At 41.6% G+C, this 10673-nt stretch overlaps 2 protein-coding genes and 1 non-coding gene across 5 annotated transcripts; 1 reads left to right on the top strand and 2 right to left on the bottom strand.

Annotated features, from left to right (window-relative positions):
* Positions 1 to 2527: 2527 nt before the first annotated feature.
* Positions 2528 to 4948, bottom strand: LOC119723941 (putative lipoyltransferase 2, mitochondrial). 3 transcript variants are annotated; one of them, XM_038194857.1, is made up of 3 exons: positions 4437 to 4611; positions 3817 to 4292; positions 2528 to 3143 (listed from the first exon to the last, which is right to left on the bottom strand). In XM_038194857.1, exons 1-3 carry the CDS (start codon positions 4457 to 4459, stop codon positions 2881 to 2883), a joined length of 762 nt encoding a protein of 253 aa, XP_038050785.1. In that variant the 5' UTR covers positions 4460 to 4611; the 3' UTR covers positions 2528 to 2880. The 3 variants fall into 3 exon arrangements, with proteins under 3 accessions (XP_038050785.1, XP_038050787.1, XP_038050786.1); XM_038194859.1 differs by lacking the exon at positions 4437 to 4611 and adding an exon at positions 4797 to 4917 and having other exon boundaries at positions 2529 to 3143; XM_038194858.1 differs by lacking the exon at positions 4437 to 4611 and adding an exon at positions 4824 to 4948 and having other exon boundaries at positions 2530 to 3143.
* Positions 4949 to 5135: 187 nt separating this feature from the next.
* On the top strand, positions 5136 to 9513 carry LOC119723942 (thymidylate kinase-like). The gene is made up of 5 exons (XM_038194860.1): positions 5136 to 5348; positions 6208 to 6316; positions 6715 to 6805; positions 7986 to 8174; positions 9143 to 9513. The coding sequence occupies exons 1-5, from the start codon at positions 5225 to 5227 to the stop codon at positions 9251 to 9253; spliced, it is 624 nt and encodes a 207-aa protein (XP_038050788.1). The 5' UTR covers positions 5136 to 5224; the 3' UTR covers positions 9254 to 9513.
* A 1045-nt stretch (positions 9514 to 10558) lies between these two features.
* Positions 10559 to 10631, bottom strand: Trnaa-agc. Its single transcript has one exon. It is a non-coding gene; the product is annotated as a tRNA-Ala (tRNA).
* Between the last annotated feature and the right edge of the window lie 42 nt (positions 10632 to 10673).

Below are 10673 nucleotides of genomic sequence, written 5' to 3'. Positions count from 1 at the left end.
CCTCCATATAATACTGAGGACGTCAGACATACTTATGTACACATCGAGAACGCCCTATCGCGTACATTGGATGGGAAAACTAGTCTGCGAAGGACGAAATATTTTTTCTCCTCGTTTTCACTGAATAGTCTTTTGAGAAATGGCATGCAGGATTCGTTCTTATTCCTCCACGGAGATGTTAACAAAATATGGTCACATGTACGTGCTCAGCCAACAAGAAGAGAGTCCTCTGTCCGGCGCCGGATGCAATCGTACGGCTGGAATTACCTTCCAATTCAATGAGTAAGAACTAAGATTTCATGAAATTTGCACTTTATCACGCCATCCTGCTGACAAGACAATTTTATACGCATCTTCAGTCGAAAACTCCAAGTCATCATGCATTCATATTCCGATCCACCGAGGAGGTTATGTTTTTATCACCTAGCCCGGCCAGCCTGAGGTGGACTCCCTTACCTTAGTTGTAATGCCACGTCGTCCAGGCGCGGTTCTATAGAGCCTATATTTGTTGTTGTTGTTGTTGGGGGGGGGGGGGGCTATAGCATGGGGTGGATCAAGACATTTTTGGCAGTGAGGCGTGCTGAATTGCAGACCTTTTCTCCGGACAATAATTAGGCCTCCGAAAATCAATAGGTGGGGGGGGGGGGGGGGCTTATTTCTAACATTTCCTTATCGCTTTGCGCTCGCGTCCTATGTGTGCGGGCGCCCTGTTGTCTACGTTCCCCCAGGGAATTCATATGACCCGAAAACTCATGAACTCCGTCATTGATGATTTCGAATTATTTCCCGAATTCACTTGATTTTTAACGTGTTCTTTTTACGTTGGACAGAAATCGGCTAAATATGATTGTTGAATGGCTGATTCCCATCGTCATCAGCATCATCATCATCGTTGTCATCATCATCGTCATCCTTGCCGTCACGTACGTCGGCTAATGCTGCATAGTACCGAGAAACTTGACCATCCGCGATGCAGTTGAGCACTTCTGCGCCTGATGGGTGGCTTAAAGAAGGGCGCACTGTCGACTATTTTTCTCTTCAATGGAGCTCCACAACCTCAAGTATGACGAGCACAAGACAATCAAAAAAGACCTTTCCAAGCAATTTTGTATGAATTCTTTATTTATTTCAGCAACAGTGATAATTTCTTTCAATAAACTTCTCATATCTTTATGTTGGAAGTAAAGCACAACTTTGTGTACTGCCGGGCCCATCCTACCACGAGATTTAGTACATGTATATTTTTTTGGTATTATTTATTAGGTGGTAAAAGTCAAACAAAAACGATTCATTGGAATGAGGCATCCGTCAAGCCAAAGTTCACCGATTTGCCGATGACTTGACCGAGTGCTGAATTTTAAGCCTAGTATTTTATTGTATTTCAAACCTGTAGTATATTTATTTCATTATAATTATGATGTATCCGGTGTTGTAAATTTTTCAATGTACATGTATTTTTAAATAGTTATTTTTTAATGATGCCCATTGAAATCACAAACGAGGTGACATGGCTATACCATCAATAAATAAAGCTATTATTATTACTATTTTTAATTTGCATCATCCTATTTTTAATTTGCATCCTCCTATTTTTAATTTGCATCATCCTATTTTTAATTTGCATCATCCTATTTTTAATTTGCAAAGATTGAGGTGCAAAGCAAAATAACACTTAAGCCTTTACTCAGCAGACTGCTCAGAAAAAAATTGTTCATTCGTATGAACTTTATTGTTCTAAATTTTGTATATGCCAAGTTATATTTTTCTTAATTTAGTTAATTGCCAAATCACACATCCATTCGGAGTAAAAGTTATATTAACCGTTCCGATATTACATATCACTTTCACCTCTTCCAGTATCAATCTTCTTGTCTTTGTAAAATGGGAAACTGTTAAACTTAACTTAAATACATATATTATTGTATTAATTTAGAATAAAAAGTTAAAATTTTATCCACCTACAAATTTCTTGATTTCTGCAAGCAAAGTTATCAATTAAAAGGTGGGGAAATGGTCCTCCAAATTTAATTGCGGACTCTTTCTATGTGATGTATGTCTAAAAGATTTATATAAATAAAATTCAAGTGTATCAAGTGAGACATCTATTGCAATTTTAAAATCACTTCTCAGTCATAAAACAAATAACATTTGGTTATTTTTGAAATGGGCCAAGAATTAATTTAAAAAAAAACCTCCTGTGTATGTATAATTGCTTCTGAAACTGATTTAAACACAAAAAGTGTATATAAATTACTGTAGCAATTGCATAAATTATTTTTTTCAAAATTAAAATAAAAACACCCTAAGTGAGGGAATAAATATGTACTTGGTCGGTGTTAAACACTATGTTCAAGACTGGTTGGAGTCTGGAATGATCAGCATTCCAAACTCCAACCAGTCTTAAACATAGTGTTTAATACCAACCAAGCACATATTTATTCCTGTTCATAAATACATGTATATGTACCTTTTCGGTCAACTATTTTTGGTCCGGAGGTCAAAACAAGTCAAAAATTAGACAATTGTACTTTCTGTTTTTCGAAACATCCCTCTAGCTATATAATGGAGTGTCCAGCTCACGAGTAAGACGTTAACAACTCCTTTTATGGAGATTGGCATGTGTGTCGCGCATACTGCACGACAACGCTCAGATGCAGCTGTGGTGAGTGCGTTATGAATTGAGGACTTCATGGGAATCTTTAGTCGTCCAAAATAATTTCATGTGGCACTGGAAATGTGTTTAAGATTAGCCAGCCATGTCTTTTTCATCCGTTTAAGACGTGACTGGCTCTCCACCAATGGAAATGGGTAAACGTCTTTGGTATTTATGAATAAACAGTTATTAATGAATGTAGTTTGTAACAACAGTCCAGTAAGTTGTTATAAACATGATTCAAAATTTGAAATTCTAGCTAAGTCTTTCTCTGCCGATTCTACAACTGAGCAGTCGAACTCTCTGGCAAAAGCCTCCAGGAACACCGGCACTACTTCTTGAACGGTGATCTCCCGTTTCAGTTCTCGCGTGAGGGAGGTCACGCCTTTGTCTTTGATTCCACAGGGAACAATGTGCTCAAACCAGGACAGGTCCGTGTTGCAGTTCAGGCTAAGTCCATGCATTGTGATGTATCTGCTGCACTGAATCCCTGTTGTTAAAATAATAAAAACATACAATTATAATGTTGTTATGTTATCATGAAACCACTCACTGCTGCAGGATTATTCAAAACGGCCAGATTAGGAGAGTTGGGGGAAACCTAGATTGGCTCCTAGTTCATCGTTTACGGATTTTGAATGATCCAAAGTTATAGGGGTTGGGTATTAGTCTGGGATTCCGAGGCCATCACAAGATGAATTTTAATGCACTAACACAACGACGACGCTTGATGCTCAAGCAAAGACGCCGTGGCTAATAGTTTTGGCACACTCAGGAAGTCGTGCCTACTTTGCGCGGTAACCAGTAAAGCACAGTACACACAGTCGCACATGCTGTATGTCCCGTCCAAGGGGCTCTCAAAAGTGGTAAAAGGCACCCTCTTTTGTTGGCACACGGATCCCATAGTCAACAAAATTAGGACTATCATTACTGGGCATATTGGCCCCAGATTCGTCTATAGATTCAATAGCACTGCCACTTCACCAGTCGACAGTCCAGATCAAGTCACTCACAAGTGACAGTCAGTCAGTCAATCAATCAATCCGTCAGATAGGTACAAAAAAGACACTACAAGGCTGGCCCTCTCGCATGTTGTCCACATGACCAGCTTGACCTAATGGGTCGATCCATTGTCGACCTAAATCCATGACAATCATTCGTACCTATAGCAGCAACTTTGTTGTCGTTCACCCACACGCCTGTATCGGGTGACGTAGTGGCCGCGATCCCAAAGTCTTTACACGTGCTGATAATAGTCCTCTCCAGCTGAGAAATGTACCAACGTACGCTTTTCGTATAATGAGCCAAGTTGATGATTGGATAGGCCATCAACTGCCCAGGTCCATGAAATGTGATCAAGCCACCGCGGTTTGTTCGATGAAAATCGGCTCCTAGTTCTCGCAATCTCTGCTCTTCGGAGGCCAGGTAGTCTGCATGTCTCAGGCCAACTGTGTAGACAGGTTCGTGCTCGCAGATTAGCAATGTATCCTGTACTTCCGGGCGACTGGTCCTGGGGGATCTTATCTTGTCCAACATGCATCTTTTTAACAGTGTCTGTATCTGCAGAGCCTCGTGGTAGGCAATCCGTCCCAGTTGAACATAGGAGACGGTACGATGCATGGCCATAGGCTGGAACTCTCTGGAAAACAGACCAGAAAAACAAGAAACTGTATGGGCTCCATGCACAAGTACCTCTTCAACGGCCAGAAAAGAAGAGTTGGGAAGAATTTCTGTAAAGTTGATACATTCTGATAAACCATTATTATCTCTACTTTATACATACCCAACTAGAAGTTTGTCAGACATGTCAGAAAACTATTTTCTAATTTTTGTGGGACATTTTTAAAGGGTTCACGGTGCAATTCGAAATAAAATCAGAAAATCGCGCTGAAGTATATTTTTCTTGTAACTTTGTAAATTTCAGTTAAAACTTTTGCTCTAACTAGGCGCTACTGGCGAAAAATCAAAGTGCGCCACGTTAGGGGCCGCGCCACGTTAGGGTACATCGGTACGTCATCAATACTACTACGTCGCATTTGCTTTGCACGATGCATGCGCATGCACGGCACAACATCTTGCGCGCATGTTGCAGTCCTTTTTTTACTGCGTTGGGAGTCGACCTTGATTTGAGACCAACTCGTACTTTTTTTATCCCAAACGTGGAACTCACACTTGTCAATTCGTTCGTTCACTAAAGTAATTGAGTACTTCATTTTACTCTGGAATCCCGTTCATCAGCTGCTGCAGCAAAGTCATGAATTTCGAAACGTCTACTGTGGCGTAAATGGACGACATGGGGACAAGGCTGCAGAAACAAGACTGGTTCCCGCCCCATTAGAAGTAACGAAAACAGAGGGATGAGGAACCAGTCCAGTCTGGGCACGAGTGAGTCACCGTCAGTTCCCGCCACGTTCACAACATGGTGGCGGGAAAGTCGAAAAAAATAAAACCCTCTCAACACTCGACTGCCAAAAAGCTTATAATCGTTATCTTTTCAGTGTGACATCAACATCGACCGTAACCATTAACTACGATAGTCCATAACGATTTTCCTAGTTTCATCTAGAAAGAATGAGGAGGGGTGCGTTGATTGTTTTTGAGGGTTGTGATCGTGCGGGCAAGTCAACACAATGTCGGAAGCTTGTCGAGGCACTGCAGGCGAAAGGAAAAGCAGCTGAGGCCATGCGGTTTCCAGGTAGGTTAGTTAGCCTATCATCAATCATGCTTAGTTGCAGTCATTAGTAACACTGTTGCATTACTTTCAACGAATTCCTGGCATTTCTTAGCCCCATAAATGTGGCCAATTTACTGGACTACCTCCGTAAATAAAGGCACTTCCACCATGTACAAAACTAGTACTATTTACTGGACTGCCTCCGTAAACATAGGCAGCCACACATCCACATGTAAAAAAATCGTGTCGACTTTGCCAAATTTTGATTTTCACATTTAGGCTTATTTTGTAGGATTTTTTTTGCTTAAGAAGCATACCCACCCTCTTTATAGGCTAGTCAGAAAGTGCTGCTTTTTCAGATGTCTAATTTTTGTGAAATTTCATGTTGAAATTTTGATACGCAAACGTGTAAAAATGAATCTGGAAATTTCACGAAAAATAAACATCTGAAAAAGGCAGCACTTTCTGATTAGCCTATAAAGAGGGTGAGTATGCTTCTAAAGCAAAAAACCCCTACAAACTAAGCCTAAATGTAAAAATCAAAATTTGGCAAAGTCGACACGATTTTTGTACATGTATGTGGATGTGCATGATGTGTGGCCTATGTTTATGGAGGCAGTCCAGTAAATAGGCCACATTTATGGGGCTAGTACAAAACATGTCGAAGTTTGTCAAATTTTGATTTTCACATTTAAGCTTAGGCCCTAGTTTGTAGTTTATTTTTGCTTTAGAAGCATACTTGCCCTCTTTATAGGCTAATCAGAAAGTGCTGCCTTTTTCAGATGTCTAATTTTCATGAAATTTTTGCGAAACCGTCCTTCTGCAACTCATCAAAGTATTGTTTACAATTTTTTGGGGACTACTCTCTTTTGTTTTACAGACAGAACCACGGTAATTGGCAAGACAATTGGTTCCTACCTGGAGAAGAAGATGGAAATGCAAGACAATGCAGTTCACCTGCTGTTCTCTGCTAATCGATGGGAGCTCGTGTGAGTTGTGAACATTGAGTACTCCGTGCACAAGTACCCCCTCAAGAGTCTCAAAAAGAGAGTTGGGGGATACTACTGGAGGGACATGTTGTCGCGTCAGTGCAACAAGGTCGTAACTCGATTGTGCAACAAAGTCGCATCTTGCGCGAGTACGCTCCGCGAGTACGCTCGGAGACAGAGAGGGCTCTATTGGACGATGGTCGATACTCTTAGTCAGACTATACTCAACTCGGATGGACTTAAAACTCGCAGATAAACTTTAATTAAAGACAGTCTTAGTTAGGCCCTATTAACATTTCAGTATCAAATAATCAAAGATTAAAGTATTAAAATATTACGTGTTTTATCTTTGTGAATTTGGATTATAAGCATAGGTATTGTTTTTCCTCACTGCACAGGCCATATATGCAGAAGCTACTGAATCAAGGAACAACGCTGGTAGTTGACAGATATGCATATTCTGGGGTTGCGTTCACAGCAGCAAAACAAGTAAGTGACATTTAGGGCCAATGTCATACAAATAATGAAGGTTTATTCATTCAATATTTATTGAGTGCAATGGTAAGAATAATATCATGTGGTGACAGATGGAGTGTTCTATTTCACAAGGCTAAGCCAAGTGGAATGGAACATTCCATCTGTTACTTCATGAAATTAATCTTTCCATTGCACTCAAAAACATTCATTATTTGTTTTATTTAGGTGCCTGAATAAATCCTCGTCATCTAATTGGTTGGTACATGTAGTATGACCATGCAATGAAAGTTCTATTTACCGTGCAGTAAAACTTCTATTTTTTGCGGTGCAGCCGGGCCGTGTGTTGGGACGAATAATTCAGTGACACGTGAGCAACAACGTACCAATCCGATGACAGGGATTTATTCCAATGTATAATTTTGTTTTTGCAATCCTTAAAACTGCACCTTTGTTTCTCTTGTAACCATATTGTCAATCTTCATAAGGTCATTTTTACTGTACTGTGCGATGTTGCATAGAACGCAGCAAAGTTTTACCAGCAGTTTAAAACCAACCACGCATGGAGGTCAATCGGTGGGGGGGCAGAGGGGACAAGGGCCCCCCCCCCCCACCTACACTTTTTAAAGTGGGGGGAGGGGGGGAATATTATGTCATTTTTTCCCCCCCCCCACTTTTTTCGTCCCCGAATACAAAATTATAGCCTTTTATAATGACTCTATAGCTCAGAATAGCTGATTACATGACTTCAAACTCAAAAAGATGTCTCAAAGATGATCTTTTGTTAAAAGAAATTGTCGTTTGTGGTCAGAAATTGCCTAAAGCCCGGTTCATACTTCACGCGAAAGCGAAAGCGAAGCGAAATTCGTGACGTCAACAATACATTCGAAGCGCGTCCGCCATTGTTGACGACATGAATTTCGCTTCGCACATGCTTTCGCGTGAAGTATGAATCGGGCTTTAGATCGCACCACAGAGCATCTAGAATCCAAAGCCCGGAACCGTACGCCGTTAGGGCTTCGCACTTCGCACTTCATGCTCGCATTAGTGCTCATCAAGGTATGCCCCCCCCCCCCCCCCCCCCACTTATGAGAAGCGATTGACGCCCTTGCACCACGTGACAGGCTCTCGACCAGTAGGAACTGGTAAACAGTCTCGGGTATTTATGGATGTTATTTAATATGATTATTCACAGGGTTTCGATCTGCATTGGTGCAAACAGCCCGATGTGGGCCTCCCCAAGCCGGACCTCGTCTTCTTTCTCGACATTAACCTGGAGGAGGCGGAGCAACGGGACGATTTTGGAGAAGAGCGTTACGAAAGTACACTGTTCCAGAAAAAAGTCAAAGACAACTACGACCAACTAAAGGAAAGCACATGGGAGGTCAGTCATACACGTGTTAGACTTGTTTGCCAGAGTCATGCCCTAGTCAGAAAGATTAATGAATAACTCCCTAGGCCTTTTTGCTAGGATGTAGCCTCAATCCTGCAAAATTCTTCAATTGGCCTCATGGAAAAAAAGCATATAGCCTCAATCCTGCAGATTCCTCCATTATTTCTTGAATGTGGTCCATGGGGGGGGGGGGGGGTTGACCACTGCCTAAATCCTGCAAATTCCTGCAGCAGTGACTGTCAATATTTTGAGGCAGAGCCAGTGACATCCTGGAGCAGTATTAAAAAGGAGGATTTTAAGCGCCTGACAATGAAATTGCCGCAACTTTATGATAAAGTAATATCATAGTTAGGTGTGTATGTGCGTAGCTTCCCGTTTTTGAAAATTCAAACAGGCAAAAACTATAGAAGTATTCAGTTTAGGCCAAAACAAAAAAATACTCAGTCTCTGGACAGGTCAGCGTGCGCGTCGATTTTAATCATGCGTGCAACCTTTTTTTTCCCTTCAAATTAACACGGAAGCTACAACAGCGCCCTCTATTGACGCACCTCCTCAAATTTTTGTACCAAGGAGCACCAAGGAATGGGGAAATTGCACCAAGGCAAATGATAAAGGGCACCAAGGCATATTATGGAGGACACCAATGTATATTGAGGACACAAAAAAGCAAAAATAATACCCACCTTGTCTGTACAATTCAAGCGTGAAAAAAAGAAAAAAAAAACACCCCCCAAAAAACCAAAAAAAACCGCGTCGCCGCATCAATTCCGGAACTTTGGTCTAACCAGAGACCGACTATTTTTTTTTTTTGGCCTTATGATCGAATATTCGGTATGTAGATTCGGGAATCGGCACAGCCCTTGATCGAATATTCAAATTTTGGTATAATCGGCACAGCTGAAGTTATTTTCTACACATGTTCCCGAAGTAACCAACGTATTCCCTTTCTTTTCCGACAGTTTCTTGATGCAAGTCAAAGCATTGAGGACATCCATTGTTCAGCCCTGGACATTGCTGAGGACATTGTCGATGGTGAATTATGTACTCCCATGGAAAAGCTGTGGATTTGAACTCTTCAAAATGGGTGTATTTATGTACTTGCAGTTGTATAAAGTCAATTATTAGAAGTTTAAAACTCAAAATATTATAACAAGACAAGGCAAGTATAGTATTGCTGGTCCTGGACCCATTTGGTCTAAAGGGGTCAGGTCGGATCATCTGAGTCACCCAAAATGAGGCTTATGAAAGTCTAAGTCAGAAGTGACAGGGAGTCAGTCAGTCAGTCAGTTAGCAAAATAGGTACAAAGATGGGGGGGGGATGTCTGACGTCACTATAGTCAGAAGTACCATTGGTCCGATGTCCCATTGGTCCGAAGTCCCATTGGTCGGATGGCCCATTGGTCCGATGGCCCATTGGTCCGATGGCCCATTGCTCTATACATTCCCATTAGTCCGACGTCCCATTGGTCCGATGCCCCATTGGTCCGATGCCCCATAGGATAAGGGTTAGGGTTAGGGTCAGTCAACCTGAACCAGTGGAACTACACAGTTATTTTTCGTCGGACCAATGGGACTTCGAACCAATGGGACGTCGGACCAATGGGACGTAGGACCATTGCAATGGGACTTCAGACCAATGGTACTTCGGACTATCGAGACGCAACCCAAAGATGGTTGTAGGCTTGCCCTTTGGGACAAGCAAAGTAAACTTTTGAGCTAAGATGAGACTTATATAGTCAAATTCACAAATGACTGGGAGACAGACGGGGAGGGGAGTCAGTCAGTCAGTCAGGTACAGGACTATAGGCTAGCCACTGTAGGTCCCACGAACAACGAAATGAATTGTATTTTTAAGAACAACACAATGTAGGTGCATGACATGTTTGCAGATATTGAGCTTGAGAGGTAGATAAAGAATGCAATTACTAACTCACTGTCTGACTCCCCGACTCCCCGAGTGCAAATAATCTTCTAAACTGAAACCTCTCAGTATAAAGTGAAAATGGCAATCCTGTCTTTTTTTCTCGGTTTCTGAATATAATATTGGATAGTGTACTGTGTAGAAAGTGTAATGTTTAATACACTTTTAATTATTCATAAGATGGAATTTTGCGTCGGGGTGATGCAAATCAAATTAGGTTTTGCCCTTCACCGACGTTTCGCCAGCCAACAGATCCCGTAAGCTCTGTGGTCCTGTGGTAAGACATCTGCACTAGAAAGCAGGAGGTCGTGGGTTCGAGTCCCACCCGAGTGATTTTTTTCCAACTTTCACTCGGGAGGTAACACACTGAGTATATCCGTGTTTATACATCGGTGAAGGGCAAAACCTAAATTGAGATACACTTTTAACTAATTTAATATTGAAAAAAAGAAATTGACTGGAGCGGGGTTTGAACCTGCGACCTTCGGATTGCTGCTCCAGTGCTCTACCAACTGAGCTATCCAACCTATGCCGGTGGTTCCCCAGTTTGTCAATACATGTGTCTTTGT

Source organism: Patiria miniata, unplaced genomic scaffold, assembly GCF_015706575.1.
Source record: "Patiria miniata isolate m_02_andy unplaced genomic scaffold, ASM1570657v1 HiC_scaffold_17, whole genome shotgun sequence".
Lineage (NCBI taxonomy): Eukaryota > Metazoa > Echinodermata > Asteroidea > Valvatida > Asterinidae > Patiria > Patiria miniata.
The sequence above is the reverse complement of the archived record's forward strand: the minus strand, read 5'-3'. Positions and strand labels throughout refer to the sequence as shown.